The sequence below is a fragment of the Gorilla gorilla genome, chromosome 4 (genome assembly GCF_029281585.2).
Source record: "Gorilla gorilla gorilla isolate KB3781 chromosome 4, NHGRI_mGorGor1-v2.1_pri, whole genome shotgun sequence".
Taxonomy (NCBI): domain Eukaryota; kingdom Metazoa; phylum Chordata; class Mammalia; order Primates; family Hominidae; genus Gorilla; species Gorilla gorilla.
Window position 1 is genome coordinate 47,192,449 of NC_073228.2, and position 17,599 is coordinate 47,210,047.

At 46.2% G+C, this 17,599-nt stretch overlaps 2 protein-coding genes across 4 annotated transcripts in view; one reads left to right on the forward strand and one right to left on the reverse strand.

Annotated features, from left to right (window-relative positions):
- NMT1 (N-myristoyltransferase 1) overlaps positions 1-15,007 on the reverse strand; it is a 45,025-nt gene extending 30,018 nt beyond the window's left edge. The window contains exons 1-2 of the mRNA XM_055387864.2: positions 14,888-15,007; positions 14,487-14,664 (exon numbers count right to left, since the gene is read on the reverse strand). Of these exons, the coding sequence (XP_055243839.1) occupies positions 14,487-14,664; positions 14,888-14,915 (206 nt within the window). The 5' untranslated portion in view covers positions 14,916-15,007. The remainder of the gene's footprint in view (positions 1-14,486; positions 14,665-14,887) is intronic.
- DCAKD (dephospho-CoA kinase domain containing) overlaps positions 14,835-17,599 on the forward strand; it is a 34,199-nt gene continuing 31,434 nt past the window's right edge. Inside the window, exon 1 of one of the 3 annotated variants that reach the window (XM_063706338.1) lies at positions 14,835-14,872. The gene's annotated coding sequence lies outside the window, so the exon portion shown is untranslated. Of the gene's footprint in view, positions 14,873-14,928; positions 15,060-17,599 lie in introns of those variants that run through there. The other 2 variants (XM_063706342.1, XM_063706344.1) reach the window with 2 other exon arrangements.

The window sequence follows — 17,599 nt, forward strand, 5'->3', positions numbered from 1 at the left end:
GCACATACCACCATACCCAGCTAATTTTTGTATTTTTAGTAGAGATGAGGTCTCACCATGTTGGTCAGGCTGGTCTTGAACTCCTGACTTCAGGTGATCTGCCTGCCTCGGCCGCTCAAAGTGCTAGGATTACAGGCGTGAGCCGCCGTGCCTGGCCTCTTTTTTGTTTGTTTGTTTTGAGACGGAGTCTTGCTCTGTTGCCAGCCTGGAGTGCAGTGCCGTGTTCTCAGCTCACTGCAACCTCCGCCTCCTGGGTTCAGCAATTCTCCTGCCTCAGCCTCTTGAGTAGCTGGGACCACCACCATGCCCAGCTAATTTTTTGTACTTCTAGTAGAGACGGGGTTTCACCATGTTGGCCAGGCTGGTCTCAAACTCCTGACCTCATGATCTGCCAGCCTCGGCCTCCCAAAGTGCTGGGATTACAGGCGTGAGCCACCGCGCCCAGCCATTTTTTTTTTTTTAAGACAAGAGTCTCGCTCTGTTGCCCAGCCTCTAGTGCAGTGGTGTGATCTCGGCTCACTGCAACCTCCACCTCCCAGGTTCAAGCAAATTCTCACACCTCGGCCTCCTGAGTAGCTGGGATTACAGGCGCCCACCATCAGGCCCAGCTAATTTTTATATTTTTAGTAGAGACGGGGTTTCACCATGTTGGCCAGTCTGGTCTTGGACTCCTGACCTCAAGTGATCCACTCACCTCAGCCTCCCAACGTGCTAGGATTACAGGCGTGAGCCACCGCACCTGGCTGTTTGTTCATTTTTGAGACAGGGTCTTGCTCTGTCACCCAGGCTGGAGTGCAGTGGCACGATCATGGCTCACTGCAGCCTCCAACTCCTGGCTCAAGCAATCCTCCTGCTTCAGCATCCTGAGTAATTGGGGCTACAGGTGTGCACCACCATGCCTGGCTAATTTTAGGCTGGGCTCAAACTCCTGGGCTCAAGCAATCCTCCTGCCTTGGCCTCCCAAAGTGCTGGGATTATGGGAATGAGCCACCGTGCCTGGCTGGCATCCTTTTTAAAGGGATTTGAAGTCCACACCCACTGGGTGGGAATCCTAGGGCATGCTGTGATTCGGCACACTGAAACAGAAATCTCTCACAGATCTAAGCTGCCAGTCACCTTATTTCAAACTGAGATTGGCCAGAACCAGAATCTTAGAATACAGCAAACCAAAGTCCAACTTGTTTCACTTGGTTCCAAAATAAAGAGTAGAGAATTAAGTAAAGTTTGCCTTGGTGCAGCGACAGAAGTGCCTCCTCCCCCAGAAGGCAGATGGCAGTTCATACAAAAATTGTGAGACTTACATTCTAAAGTTGTTCAACTCAAGAAGTCATCAATGACCAACCTAGCAAATACAGGGTGAATTAGAATAAAAGATCCAGGAACAGAGCAGAAAAGCAATCAAGAAATGTCATCTCGGCCGGGCGCGATGGCTCACGCCTGTAATACCAGCACTTTGGGAGGCCGAGGTGGGCAGATCACGAGGTCAGGAGATCGCGACCATCCTGGCTAACATGGTGAAACCCCGTCTCTACTAAAAAACAATACAAAAAAATTAGCTGGGCGTGGTGGTGGGCGCCTGTAGTCCCAGCTACTCGGGAGGCTGAGGCAGGAGAATGGCGTGAACCCAGGAGGCGGAGCTTGCAGTGAGCGGAGATCCAGCCACTGCACTCCGGCCTGGGCGACTGAGCGAGACTATCTCAAAAAAAAAGAAAAGTCATCTTTTAACGAAGACCAAAATGTTACAAGTTCAAAGATGTAAGACATCCTAAGGATGCTCCTGTATAAATTCAGACCTTGGGAAGGAGATGGAAAACGAACTTCAGTACTTATTTCTAGAAATAGAGCGCAATGCTGGGTATGTGAGTGGGTGGGAGGTAAGGGTAAGCTGGCAGATGAACGGCAGGAGAAGAGGAACTTCTAGACAACAGGAGCAGCGAGGGTCCATATGTGGGCCTCCTCTCAGTCTTACTGGATGATGCAATCCGCTCAAAACTGCATGCCTGGGAAGAAAAAGCTCTATCGTAGGGGAGGGTAAGCTGAGCTTCCAACACTGGAATCTCAGAACCATCTGGCTTAACTTGTTGTTTACAGATGAGGAAACTAAGGCCCAGAGATGTGAGGCAAATTGGTTATCAACCAACCAACTAGCATCTAGGGAGGAGCCATCAATCTCTAAAGACTTGGCTTGGGGCCATTTCCCCCCAAAGGCTATGGCTTCGTTCCCTATAAGAATTGATTTGAGAATCCTCCAAAGCCAAGAGAATATTGTTTCCTCACACTGGGCTATAGAACACAGCTTTGGTGTTTGAGAGGAGCAAGCATTAGAAGTAATGAGGAAAGTGAGCCATGTTTTATCCAGAAAGTCAGCTCTGACTATTCTAGTTCTCTGATGTCTGCCTGTTTTAAAACTATAATCTCCTAAAACACTTAATATATAATAATATATTGCTTTCTTGGCTTCCCAATGACATTAACAATTTCCTAAGAATAGGGACTACATCTTTTTTTTTTGAGACAGAGTCTTGCTCTGTTGCCCAGGCTGGAGTGCAGTGGCGTGATCTTGGCTCACTGCAACCTCCGCCTCCTGGGTTCAAGCGATTCTCTTCCTCAGCCTCCTGAGAAGCTGGGATTTCAGGCATGTGCCACCATGCCCGGCTAATTTTTGTATTTTTAGTAGAGACAGGGTTTCACCATGTTGGCCAGGCTGGTCTCGAACTCCTGGCCTCAAGTGATCTGCCTCAGCCTCCTACAGTGCTGGGATTACGGGTGTGAGCCACCGCCCCCGGCCAGACTACATCTTATACAGCTGTTTCCCACAGTGCCTCTAGTTGTGCTGAGCACACAGTTAACAGTTCAACAATTATATGCTTGACTGATGCTTTACAGGCATAATAGACTAAAATAAGACCTTGAAAAGCTAGAGCCCAAAAGAGGGTCAGCAAAACATCTTCAGTTCTGTTTGCACAGGACAGCTGTGTTGATATTCTATGAGAGCAATGGAAATGCTGTGCTCTTGAGCTACTGATTGGGATTTTAAATTATCAACTTTTTTTTATTAAAAAAAATAGGCCAGGCGCGGTGGCTCACGCCTGTAATCCCAGCACTTTGGGAGGCCGAGGCGGGTGGATCACGAGGTCAGGAGATCGAGACCATCCTGGCTAACATGGTGAAACCCCGTCTCTACTAAAAATGCAAAAAATTAGCCAGGCATCGTGGCGGGCGCCTGTAGTCCCAGCTACTCGGGAGGCTGAGGCAGGAGAATGGAGTGAACCCGGGAGGCGGAGCTTGCAGTGAGCTGAGATCGCGCCACTGCACTCCAGCCTGGGCAACAGAGAGAGACTCTGTCTCAAAAAAAAAAAAAAAAAAAAAAAAATAGGCCAGGTGCGGTGGCTCACACCTGTAATCCCAGCACTTTGGGAGACCAAGGTGGGTGGATCAGCTGAGGTCAGGAGTTTCAGATCAGCCTGGCCAACATGGCGAAACCCCATCTCTACTAAAAAAATAGAAAAATTAGCCAGGTGTGGTGGTGGTACACGCCTGTAATCCCAGCTACTTGGGAGGCTGAGGCAGAAGAATCGCTTGAACCCGGGAGGGGGAAGTTGCAGTGAGCTGAGATCACACCACTGCACTCCAGCCTGAGTGAGATTCCATCTCAAATAAAAAAATACTGAGTTTTTTTTTTTTTTTTTAAGACAGTTTCTTACTCTGTTACCCAGGCTGGAGTGCAGTGGCACAATCATGGCTCACTGCAGCCTCAACCTCCCAGGTTCAAGTGATTATCTCACCTCAGCCTCCTGAGTAGCTGGGACTACAGGCGTATGCCACCATACCTGGCTAATTTTTATATGTTTTGTAGAGACAGAGTTTCTCTATGTTGCCCAGGCTGGTCTTGAATTCCTGGACTCAAGCTATCCACCTGCCTCAACTTCCCAAAATGCTAGGATTACAGATGTGAGCTACCACGTCCAGCCCTAATTTTCTTATTCATTGTCTTCTCTCTCCTTAGGCTCTGTCCTACTCCTTGAGAAGTTAAAACAGGTCCAGCGAGGTGTGGTGGTGTGAACTTGTAGTCCCAGCTACTCCGGAAGCTGAGGCGGGAGGATCTTTTGAGCCCAGGAGTCTCACGATGTAGTAGTGCCCCACGACCACGCTTGTGAATAGCCACTGTACTCCATCCTGGGTGACAAAGTGAGACCCCATCTCTAACAAGTAAATAAAGCACAAACAAAAAAGCTCTACTGTAACTACTTCTAATGGTTTCAATGTCTTAAACACAGACCACAGGTTTACAACATAAGAAAAAAAAAGTTTGGGAAATAAAATTCACAAATTTGGCCACTTTTCTTTTTCACTGTAGCTCTCAGATCTCATGGCCACTTGCTTTTTACTTTTATTTTTCAAAGGCTAGTCAAGTGAAGCAATGGGAGTGGAAAAGGAACAAAGAAATCTATAACTGGTTATGACAAATTAGTCGTGAACACCACTGCACTTGGACCAGCCACCACTTGTTTTCTACCTCTGAAAAAAAAAGACAGGAGTTAGAGATCAGCCTGGGCAACATAGTGAGATCTTGTCTCTACACACACAGACAAAAAAATTAGCCTGTAGTCCCAGTCACTCGGGAGGCTGAAGTAGGAGGACTGCACCATGGCACTACGATCTGGGTGACAGAGTGAAACCTTGTCTCAAATAAAAAATGAATTTTTTGGGCAGAAATTCAAATTTTCCAGAGAAACTTATTAAAATAAACTCTAACCTCTAATATCCTTTTGATTCTACTTTTAGACATCAGGAAATCCTTTTGCAAATCAATTAACTCTTGAAGTATGGTAAGTTCACTAATAATCCTATTAGTACTCAGAAAGACCAAAGAGAGGTGAATGAAATGGCAAAGATGCCTAGAAGGAAATGACATGGCATGAATCAGTATCAGCTGTCTAGTCTCTGTACTTCTGTGGCTAAGGATCACTCAGTGCAATACCCCCAACTCCGCATGTTCCCACCAATTAGTTATATCAAAAACTGCTTGTGAATCCCAAATGATCACTTTAGTACTGCCATCAGGGTACCCTGGGGCTGGGCACAGTGGCTCATGCCTGTAATCCCAGCACTTTGGGAGGCCAAGGCGGGCAGATCACCTAAGGTCTGGAGCTCGAGACAAGCCTGGCCAACATAGCAAAACCCTTCTCTACTAAAAAATACAAAAATTGGCCAGGCGCGGTGGCTCACGCCTGTAATTCCAGCTCTTAGGGAGGCCGAGGCGGGCGGATCATGAGGTCAGGAGATCGAGATCATCCTGGCTAATATGGTGAAACCCCGTCTCTACTAAAAATACAAAAAATTAGCCGGGCGTGGTGACGGGCGACTATAGTCCCAGCTACCCAGGAGGCTGAGGCAGGAGAATGGCGTGAGCCCGGGAGACGGAGCCTGCAGTGAGCCAAGACCGCGCCACTGTACTCCAGCCTGGGCGACAGAGTGAGACTCTGTCTCAAAAATAAAAAATAAAAATTAGCTGGGCATGGTGGCAGGTGCCTGTAATCCCAGCTACTTGAGAGGCTGAGGCAAGAGAATCGTTTGAACCCAGGAGGCAGAGGTTGCAGTGAGCCGAGATTACGCCACTGCACTCCAGCCTGGGTGAAAGAGCGAGACTCCATCTCACAAAAAAAATAAATAAATAAATAAAAATAAAAAAAAGTACCCTGGGAGGTCTGTGAAGAGAACAGCAGGTTATAAAAAGGGATTACAAAAGACCACTTTTGCTGCCACCCTCGGCCCTTCCTGGGATAGTAAGCCAGAGTACTGAGGGTGAACAAGCCAATTCTTGTCATGGATGATAAGTGCTTTTTAGAGGTCACAAAAGCTCTGGTATACTAAACTCCTTAAAACCGGAATGAAACAAATGTGTATATTCCACACTGAGTTTGTTTGGCGAGTTAGACTTTGACTTTGCAACTCCAAGGTAAAATCAAATGCTGTTCAGAGACCATTATCAAGAATATGTTGAGCAGTGGCTCAGCTGGCAGAAATCTCACCCACTAGAATGACTTTTTTTTTTTTTTTGAGATGGAGTCTCACTGTTGCCAGGCTGGAGTGCAGTGGTGCGATTAGAATGACTTCTGAAAAAAATATTTGTCTATCATGGAGAGACAAACTGGGTCCCAAGTTTGGGAACATCCATAGGCTGTTAAATGGAGCCAAAGATAGGATTCACACTGCTGCAGACTCAAGATGCAGAACTCAATTCAGCAGGGGAAAGAAATCTAGCAAGTTCAGAATGGATCCTCTGAGATGTCAAAGAGACCAGTGGAGATGCAAATCTCAAGCCTCACTATAAAAACTAAAGTCTGGCTGGGCGCAGTGGTGGCTCATGCCTGTAATCCCAGCACTTTGGGAGGCTGAGGTGGGCAGATCACGAGATTAGGAGTTCCAAGACCAGCCTGGCCAAGATGGTGAAACCCCATCTCAACTAAAAATACAAAAATCAGCTGGGCATGGTGGCATGTGCCTGTAGTCCCAGCTATCCAGGAGGCTGAGGCAGGAGAATCACTGGAACCTGGGAGGTGGAGGTTGTGGTGAGCCAAGATCACGCCACTGCACTCCAGCCTGGGCAACAGAGCGAGACTCTGTCTCAAAAATAAATAAATAAATAAATAAATAATAAAAAATAAAGTCTGGCCAGGCATGGTGGCTCACGCCTGTAATCCCAGCACTTTGGGAGGACAAGGCGGATGGATCACGAGGTCAGGAGTTCAAGACCAGCCTGGCCAAGATGGTGAAACCCCGTCTCTACTAAAACTACAAAAGTTAGTTAGGCACGGTGGCAGGCACCTGCAATCCCAGCTACTTAGGAGGCTGACACAGGAGAGTCGCTTGAACCTGGGTGGCAGCGGTTGCAGTGAGCCGAGATCACGCCACTGCACTCTAGCCTGGGCGACAGAGTGAGACTCTGTCTCAAAAAAACCCAAAAAAACAAAAAACTAAAGTCCAGGCATGGTGGCTCACACCTGTAATAATCCCAGCACTTTGGGAGGCCAAGGCAGGTGGATTGCTTGAGGCCAGGAGTTCGAGACCAGCCTGACCAACATGGCAAAACCGTGTCTCTATTAAAAATACAGAAATTAGCCGGGAATGGTGGTGCACACCTGTGATCCCAGCTATTTGGGAGGTTAAGACACAAGAATTGCTTGAACCTGTAAGGCAGAGGTTGTAGTGAGCTAAGATCGTGCCACTGTACTCCAGCCTGGGCGACAGAGTGAGACTCTGTCTCAAAAAAAGAAACAAACAAAAATCGCTAAAGTCTTCATAAGTGAAATCATGGAGGATATAATCCACGTAAAGGGCTTAGCACAATGCCCACTACGTAGTAATAATAGGAACATTTACTAAACACTTAACCATAGTGACTCCTCAGTTGTCTCTCAAGAGAGCAGCTCTAGAAAGTTGTTGTTCTGTTTATTTTTTGAGATGGAGGCTCTCTCCGTCTCCCAGACTGAAGTGCAATGGCACCATCTGGGCTCACTGCAACCTCTGCCTCCCGGGTTCAAGTGATTCTCTTGTCTCAGCCTCCCATGTAGCTGGGACTACAGGTGTGTGCCACCACGCCCAGCTAATTTTTGTATTTTTAGTAGAGATGGGGTTTTGCCATGTTGGCCCGGCTGGTCTCGAACTCCTGACCTCAAATGATCTGCCCACTTCAGCCTCTCAAAGTGCTGGGACATTTTTGAGGCAAATACTGAGCCTATGGAGGAATTCCGGTTTAGTATTTTTGGCGCTCTCAATAGAGAACACCATATTTTTGTCCCTTAAATGTAACAATCACAAGGACATCTTCTTTGAGGAACTGGAAGAGAGGCCTGAAGGGTAGAGATTTCAGATAAAAAGGTGAAGAGAAAGAGTTAAAGAAGCATCCTCCTGAAGTTACTAAATGTATGGCTCATAAATCTATGGGCTCTATAGGGAAAGGGTTAACTGCCAACTTAGTAAAGCTGGGGAATTTTAGCGTGAGCATATTAGTTGAACAATGTGAAAAATCAGCAAAACTGCTTTGCCATGAGCAGCGAGTCCCTGAAATAGGCTCTCATTTACTTTCCATTTCTTCTGCTTTCCAGTCTCTTCTCTTTGAAGCAGCTCTTGATTAGTTTCTTTTTAATTGCCATTTAATTGGGAAACAAAATTAGAACACTTATTTGATATCAGTGATGAGGTTTCTCTTTCCATTCTGCTTTGATCTAGTTTTGAAAAACCAAAAGTTGAAGGGAGAAATTAAAAAGGAACTAAAAAGATTTCTTATTTCCAAGAGCTAGCTGCAGCTATAAGCCATCAAATAAACAGGGAAAGAACGACTCTTGGAGAAGCTGAAGAAAAAAACAAAAACAAGTAAGGCTAGCTTTATGGAATTTATTTTCAGAAAGACTTTTCTCTCCTCCTAAGTTTTCATAAGGGATAGTATCTCACAACCAGGAAATGAGGAGAACTTATAAAGAATCCATGTTAACCTGTCCCAAGGAGTAAGAGAGCAGGATGGAGATGAGACACCTCTTGTCAGAGGGCTCTTAACCCATGCTTACCAGGATCTCAATGACACTGAAGACACTGCAAAATAAATTCTGAAAGATTCCTAGAACACAATAGTCTAAAAGTTCTTTTTTGCTCCAAAACACTCAGACAAACTTCACTTATTACCCCCAAATTAAAATCTGCCAACTGATAAGATTTATTCTTTGGCAATACTTCTTGGAAAGACTCTCATTTAAAAAAAAAAAAAATCAAATTAAACCATATAGATGACTCACGAACTACAGGGGGATGCTGCGTAAAGGTTATCTTATCTGACTCTCCTCTCAATTGTTCAGGATAATTACTCTAGGCACGTAACTGGGGGAAATTGAGTGCAGTAAAAAAACAAACAAAACCAGCTGGATGCAGGAGCTTATGCCCACAATCCCAGCAGTTTGGGAGGCCAAGGTGGCAGCATCACTTGAGGCCAGCAGTTTGAGACCAGCCTGAGCTAAATAGTGAGACCCCATCTCTACAGAAACTTTTTAAAAAGAAAATTAGCCAGGGATGATGGTGCATGTCTACAGTCCTAGCTACTTGGGAGGCTGAGGTGGGAGGATCGCTTGAGCCCAGGTCAAAGGCTGCAGTAAGCCATGATCACACCACTGTACTATAGCCTGGACGACAGAGCGAGGCCCTGTTTCCAAAGTAATAACAATAATTTTAAAATTAAATTAAAAAATTTTTAAATAGAAAAACTGAAGAGACGCACCCATACACACTGCATATGTATGCATGCATACCTATATGTATACATGAAGGGTTTGGGTTTTTTTCTTTTTATTTATAGAGATGGGGTCTCACCATGTTGCCCAGGCTGGTCTCGAACTCCTGAGCTCAAGTGATTTTTCTGCCTCAGCCTCCCAAAGTGCTGAGATTACAGGCATGAGCCACTACACACAACCACATGAAGTTTTATATTCACCAAATGTTTATGCTGATTTAATTACGGAGGAAACACAAGACCAGAAAAGTCAAGAACTAAATTCATATACAAAGAGACATAAGTAACTAATACAACTGGCCGGGCGTGGTGGCTCACACCTGTAATCCTAGCACTTTCGGAGGCCAAGGCAGGTGGATTGCCTGAGCTCAGGAGTTCAAGACCAGCCTGTGCAACATGGTGAAACCCCGTCTCTACTAAAATATGAAAAATTAGCCGGGTGTGGCAGTGTGCTCCTGTAGTCCCAGCTACTCAGGAGGCTGAGGCAGGAGAATTTCTTGAACCCGGGAGGCAGAGGTTGCAGTGAGCCAAGATCGCGCCACAGCACTCCAGCCCGGGCAAAAGAATCCAGTACATGAATTTAGCTCATTTTATTAGCATAGAGTACTATGCTAATACTTTCAGGACTTTAGTTCCTGAAAAAAAGGGGCAGGAGGCTGGGTGTGGTGGCTCATGCTTACAATCCCAGCACTTTGGGAGGCTAAGGCAGGAGGATCACTTGAACCCAGGAGTTTGAGACTAGTCTGGGCAACATAGCGAGACACAGTCTCTTTAAAAAAAAAAAAAAGGCCCAGGAGAATAAGGGTTAGCTTGAACTATCATTCACCTTTATTATATATTACACATTTTAGACTCTCTAGCATTGAAAGGAAAACTTCTCTGTCAATTTTTACATGATTTTTGAGAACATTTTAAATAATATTAAGACAAAAAACATTTCAAGAAGCAAAACACAGTGGAAAGCACACAACAGTGGAAAGCTCCACAGCAAATTGGAGCTTCCTGGTTTCTGTAGGTATTTCTTTTCTTTTCTTTTTTTTTTTGAGACAGAGTCTGGCTCTGTCGCTCAGGCTGGAGTGCAATGGCGCAATCTCAGCTCACTGCAAGCTCCGCCTCACAGGGTCACACCATTCTCTTGCCTCAGCCTCCCGAGTAGCTGGCACTACAGGCACGCGCCACCACACCCAGCTAATTTTTTGTATTTTTATTAGAGATGGGGTTTCACTGTGTTAGCCAGGATGGTCTCGATCTCCTGACCTCATGATCCCACCCGCCTTAGCCTCCCAAAGTGCTGGGATTACAGGTGTGAGCCACCATGCCCTGCCTCTGTAGGTATTTCATAAAAACTGTAGTGAGGCTTACAATGAGAATTATTTGGGGAGAGAAAATGTGTATGTAAGAAAAATCTGACATCCTCTCACTTGGTGAGGGGAGATGAAACTCCACTAATACTGGGCTAGGCACTTTAATATCTGCCATTCATTCATACAGCAAATACTCATTAATGCCCACTAAGTGCTAGGCATTTCGAAGACACAATCCTGTTTACATGCACCTTACTGTCAGATGAGACAGGTACCAGACACATTAAGAAAAATTACTAAACATGTAGTTATATTTATTGTTATTATAACTATTGTTACGATAAAAGATACAATACAGTATGTGATAAGAGCAGAGGGGCAAGCTGGGAGGTTAGGGACGATCTGAAGAAAGAGGAGGAGGGAGGAAAAGGAGTGCATTCCAGATGTTATCTCATTAATCCCTACAACTCTGAGTTAAGTACCTTTCCCAAGGTCACAGGACTGTTAAGTGTCAGAGCCAAGCTTTGAGATGAGATTTTGAGATCACAGGCTTGCTCTCTCGCCCAGGCTGGAGTGCACTGGAGAGATCTCAGCTCAGTGCAACCTCTGCCTCCTGTTTTCAAGTGATTCTCCTGCCTCAGCCTCCCGAGTAGCTAGGATTACAGGCGCCTGCCATCATGCCCAGCTAATTTTTGTATTTTTAGTAGAGATGAGGTTTCACTATGCTGGCCAGGCTGGTCTCAAACTCCTGACCACAAGCGATCCGCCCACCTCAGCCTCCCAAAGTGCTGGGATTACAGATGTGCGCCACCGCGCCTGGCCTCAGACCAGATTTAAATTATTCCAAAGTCCATGCTTTTCTACTGTGCCGTGCTGCATTTTCCCACATTGCTGCTTCTCCCCAAAACCATTTCCTCTTAAAGTTCATGGAAAAATGTTGACTCTACCCCAGATTCTTAGTGCCAGAATTAGACTCTCTCCTCCAGACTAGGCGCTTGGTTTTTCACCTGCTACCTCCAAACTCATTTTCACAGATCTTTAGATTTGGGATGCTAAAAAATATAATTTTTTCACCCAGACCATAACCATGCACAGAAACACCACTGCAAACTGTCAAAGTTTTTAAGGTTATCACTTACTTCTACTACAAATAAAATAATTGTATTTATTTATTTTTTTGAGATGGAGTCTCGCTCTGTTGCCAAGCTGGTGTGCAGTGGCGCGATCTCAGCTCACTGCAACCTCCGCCTCCCGGGTTCGAGCGATTCTCCTGCCTCAGCCTCCCGAGTAGCTGGGACTACAGGTATGCACCACCATGCCCAGCTAATTTTTCTATTTTTAATAGAGACAGGGTTTCACCATGTTAGCCAGGATGGTCTCAATCTCTTGACCTCGTGATCCACCCGCCTCGGCCTCCCAGAGTGATGGGATTACAGGCATGAGCCACTGTGTGCCACTTTTTTTTCTGAGACAGGGTTTTGCTCTATTGCCCAGGCTGGAGTGCAGTGGTGCAATCTCAACTCACTGCAGCCTCCACCTCCCAGGTTCAAGTGATTCTCCTGCCTCAGTCTCCGGAGTAGCTGGGACTATAGGCGTATGCCACCATGCCCAGCTAAATTTTGTATTTTTAGTGGAGACGGGGTTTCACCATGTTGGCCAGGCTGTTCTCGAACTCCTGACCTCAAGTGATCCACCTGCCTCGGCCTCCCAAAGTGCTGGGATTACAGGTGTGAGCTACCACGCCAGGCCAATAAAATAACTTTCTGGCACACAGTTTTGAAAAGTGATTCACAGATTATAGGGCACAAACCTAAGGACATTGGTCAGGACAACAGTTAAGAAGATAAAAATAAAAGCAACTACAAAAAGAGCAAAGAAAATGCCACACTTTCACTTCTGGAATGACTTTCACATTCACCAACTCTCATTTGTGATTCAGATCTCTACTCAGGAGAGCTTCACTTTCCCTTCTTCCTGTTCCTACTTCCTCTTTCTCAGCTCTTCCATTTTTAGGAATATCAAACTTCAAAACAAGACTTTTATTACATTAGATCTGTTGTGAGTTACAGCAACAGAACAGTCTTATAAAAACTAAATTTGGCAAGCTTCCTATTCCTCTACTTTCTTCCTGTGATTTTTTTTTTTTTTTTTTTTTTTTGAGTCGGAGTCTTGCTCTGTCGCCCAGGCTGGAGTGCAGTGGCGTGATCTCAGCTCACTGCAAGCTCTGCCTCCTGGGTTCATGCCATTCTCTTGCCTCAACCTCCCGAGTAGTTGGGACTACAGGCGCCCGCCACCACGCCCGGCTAAATTTTTTGTATTTTTAGTAGAGACGGGATTTCACAGTGTTAGCCAGGATGGTCTCGATCTCCTGACCTCGTGATCTGCCTCCCAAAGTACTGGGATTACAGGCGTGAGCCACCATGCCCGGCCCTTCCTGTGATTTTTAATGCCGGCTGAAGAACATAAAAGCTAGATCTTTTAACCTAAGATTTACCACAAGCAGATTATAAACCACTTAAATACAGTCATGCTTCACTGAACGTCAGGGATATGTGCTGGGAAATGCATGGTTAGGTGATTTTTGTCTTGCCGACATTATAGGGTGTACTTACACAAACCTAGATGGTATAGCCTACTAAATGCCTAGGCTATACGGTGTACATTACAGTAACATGCTATACAGGTTTGTAGCCTAGGAGCAATAGGCTGCTGCATGTTACTGAGTACTGCAGGCAACTATAATACAATGGTAAGTATTTGTGTATCTAAGCATACCTAAACATAGAAAGGATACAATAAAAATATGTACTATAATCTCGTGGGACCATCTCTTCTACGCAGTCCTTGGTCTTTATACCTTTATATCTGCACTACCACCAATACTGCGAATAACAAGCTGGCTATGAAAATCAGACTACCTCAGACTCAGCAAGTTATACACCCAAAAATCTCTCACGACTTTCAGTTTAAAAATATATCTACAAATATAGACAGGAAGATGGGGAGAGACAGCGTGAGTGCCAGTGCCAGGCACTAACCATGTGAAGAAAGATGAATAAGCTGTGGCTTACAGAAGTAAAAACTAATTTGGGAAAAGAATTCAACATTCAAATGCCTGGTACGTTTCTTCATTCCTAGGAACAATTAGTAACTAATGGCAAGACCCTAAAGTACAGGATAGGCAGTATGGAGCCCGAGGATTCCAAATACCCTCCAAGAAACAACATCGCTCATTTCTTGAAGCCTGGGGCTGCTCTGCAAAGGTAACAAGGCAAAGATGTTCGAAGACTTAATTATATTAATATATTGTTCAGGATACTTATGGATTATCTGGAGCAATGGAAACTATGTAAATCAAAGCATTACCATACCGTTAATTACATTGGTTTATAAGGTGAGTTTATATTTTGGGATTCTCTGGTAGTGATATTTTACAATATAATTATATATACAGTTTGTATAGTCTGATGAGTTTCCTCACTGAGGGTGAACTGCTGCGAAATGTTTTATGATTCGTTTATTGCTAGTCACGTTGTTCAAACAACACGTCTATAAGTAACGTTCCCTTTGAACTGTGCTGTTACTAGACTGTCCTGTGTTGTACCATCGAAAACCATCGTCCAACATGCTCTTTTCCCAGGAATGGCCTGAAGCACACGAGTGGAACATTGCATAGAACTTTTATATAATAAAAGTACTGAACGTCTCCGGCCCTTAATATCCAGAGCACCCACCCTTGGTAAATGACAAAGGCAATAACCAATCGCCAGGCAGGATCCTAGTGACTTAGCCAATAAGAACATGAGGGTGGGGCTAGACTAAGCTCCCGGTGACTTCCCCGCACCCCAGAGACCCAGGTTGTGGGAGGCTGGACGGGAATTGGACTCCGAGGATTTCGTTACCCCCGGTTGTAGCTGTTGTCCTCCTCATTCTCGCAATCGCTGCAGTGCTCATGGCCGTTCCCGTTCCCTTCCATCATCTGCGGCAGCGGAGGTGCCGGCGGCTTCACTGCTGTCTCACTCTCGTCCGCCATCTTGAGTTGCGAGAGCAGGGCTCCGCGCCCCGCTACATGGGGGGTTCCTATTGGACAAGGGGAATTTGCGCTGCATTCTGGGTTTTGTAGTTTTTCTGGCGAAGCGAGCTGCCACTAGGAGCGACTCTTTCCCAGGAAACTGACTACAATACCCGGGAATCACGAGGGACGGCTCCGGTCGGATTAAGAGGCGGGGCCACTAATACCCGGAAGCCTAGGCATTCGGCCACGCTTTGAGGAAAGAAGGGGCTCAAGGTTGGTGGGACCGACCCTTGGGAACCGGGCGGCCTCCTGGCATGCTGGGAGTTGTAGTTCGATGCTGGTTTAGGGTTTCAGGCGTGGAAGTTCTAAAATCCGAGGTTTGATTTCAGTCTGCCCTTGACAGTGCCTGGGCCGCTGGGAGCCGTTATTGGCTGCCGTTAAGGACCGTTACTTTTCCCGGGTAAGTGAAAGGGCCTGAGGCCCGCGGGTGCTACCTGCCTGGAGCCGGAATGCCCCAGGCCTTCTTGGAGTGGGCTTTTCCGCAAGAAGCCGAGTTGACTCCTGGCCGCCTTCCTCACTCGGGAGTCTGGGCAACCTGCGGTCATTGGCAGTTCAAGGTCTCATGAGAGGCAGTGGATTTTTTTGTGCGAAGCACTGACCCTAAGCCAGGAGACCACACTGCTAGGGAGGCAGGGCTCGCCGCCTCATCTTGGCCTCCAGGTACTTATCTTCGCCAAGCTCTTTCGCGCACACGTGGTCCCTTTAATTCCCCACAAGAATTTTCCACAACGACCCTTTTTTTCTTTTCTTTTCTTTCTTTCTTTTTTTTTTTTTTTTAAATACGGCCGCCTTCTGTCGCCCAGGTTGGAGCGCAATGGCTCAAGATCACAGCTCACTGCAATCAAGGTATCCTCCCACCTCAGCCTCCCAAGTACCTAGGACTACAGGCATGAGCCACCACACCCGGCTAATTTTTATATTTTTTGTAGAGACGAGGGTCTCGCCTTGTTGCCCAGGCTGGCCTCGAACTCCTGGCCTCTAAGGATCTTCCTACCCCAACCCCGCAAAATGCTGGGATTACAGACGTGAGCCACGGCACCCAGCCCACATCAACTCTTTCTTTAGTAAGTGCCAGACTCTGTAGTAAGGCCTTTCGTACATTATCTCATTTAATCCTCTCAACAAGTCTACAATATAGGTCCTATTATTATTATTCAACCTTTGTTTTGTTTTGTTTTGTTTTGTTTTGAGACGGAGTCTCTCTCTGACTCCCAGGCTGGAGTGCAGTGGTGCGATCTCGGCTCACTGCAACCTTCGCCTCCCGGGTTCAAGCGATTCTCTTGCCTCGGCCTCCTGAGTAGCTGGGATTAAAGGCGCACGCCACCACACCTGGCTAATTTTTGTATTTTTAGTAGAGACGGGGTTTCACCATGTTGGTCAGGCTGGTCTCGAACTCCTGACCTCGTGATCTGCCCATTTCGGCCTCCCAAAGTGCTGGGATTAGAGGTGTGAGCCACCGTACCTGGCCATATTGACCTTTTTGACAGATGAAAAACTGTGGCCCTGAGAGGTTGGTAAATTGCACAGTCACATAGCTGGTTAAGTGGCAAATCGGTATACAAATCCAGATCTGTGTGCCCCAGGCCCTCTGAATTCTTTGCCACCATAAAAGTCCCATTTTCTGATACACTATTCACTCAAGGAAATCAGTTACTAAAAGGTAACTGTGACTCCAGTGCATATTCTATATCAGGGGAAAAAAGGTAACTGCCACATTTTAATCTGTTTTTAACCTTGATTGAATGTTTCAGTCCCTGAGTCTCACTCTTTTGATTGAGTAATCTCACCTAAGCGCCCAAAGACATGGTTCCCATTCTTGGAAATTTCCTATTCGGGTTGAGTGTGGTGGGTGATGAGAGGACTAATTCTTACCATCAGAGTGCTCCATGGCCAAAAAGGGAAATGATCTTTGCCTTTGGGAAAGATCTCAACATGGGAAGAATGGCAGGGCGGGAAGAAACAGTTCCCATCTGACTCAGGGAAAGAAAACACAAATAAAACACAGAACTAAATATAGTCAACTCTGTTTCTTTCTTTTTTTTTCTGAGACGGAGTCTCGCTCTCTTGCTCTGTCACCCAGGCTGGAGTGCAGTGGCGCGATTTTGGCTCACTGCAAGCTCTGCCTCCCGGGTTCACGCCATTCTCCTACCTCAGCCTTCCAAGTAGCTGGGACTACAGGTGCCCGCCACCTCACCTGGCTAATTTTTTGTATTTTTAGTAGAGAGGGGGTTTCACCGTGTTAGCCAGGATGGTCTCGATCTCCTGACCTCGTGATCTGCCCGCCTCGGCCTCCCAAAATGCTGGGATTACAGGCGTGAGCCACCGCGCCTGGCCGACTCAACTCTGTTTTTATATCAGTGGCATAAGCATAAGTAATTATGATCCAAAGCAGCAGATAATCCTCAGTCATTTATATTTGACTTTGGAAGGCAGTCAAAGATGACCACTCAGTCTGAGAGCTGTCACCACACTCAGCTCTCCGGGGTCTAAGACTGCTGTTCAACGCGATTGCCCTATTTGCAGCTGCAGGGAAGTGGGGGTCAGAGGTAAGAAGAAGAATAATAAAGCCAGGCCAGGCGCTGGGGCTCATGCCAGTAATCCCAGCACTTTGGGAAGCCGAGGTGGGTGGATCACCTGAGGTCAGGAGTTCGAGACCAGCCTGGCCAACGTGGCGAAACCCCGTCTCTACTGAAAATACAAAAAAATTAGCTGGGCTTAGTGGTGGGCGCCTATAATCCCAGCTACTTGGGAGGCTGAGACGCGAGAATCTTTTGAACCTGGGAGGCGGAGGTTGCAGTAAGCCAAGGTTCTGCCACTGCACTCCAGCCTGGGTGACAAAGTGGGACTCTGTCTCAAAAAAAATAAAAAGTAGGCTGGGCGTGGTGGCTCATGCCTGTAATCCCAGCACTTTGGGATTACAATAATAAAATAAAAGATAAA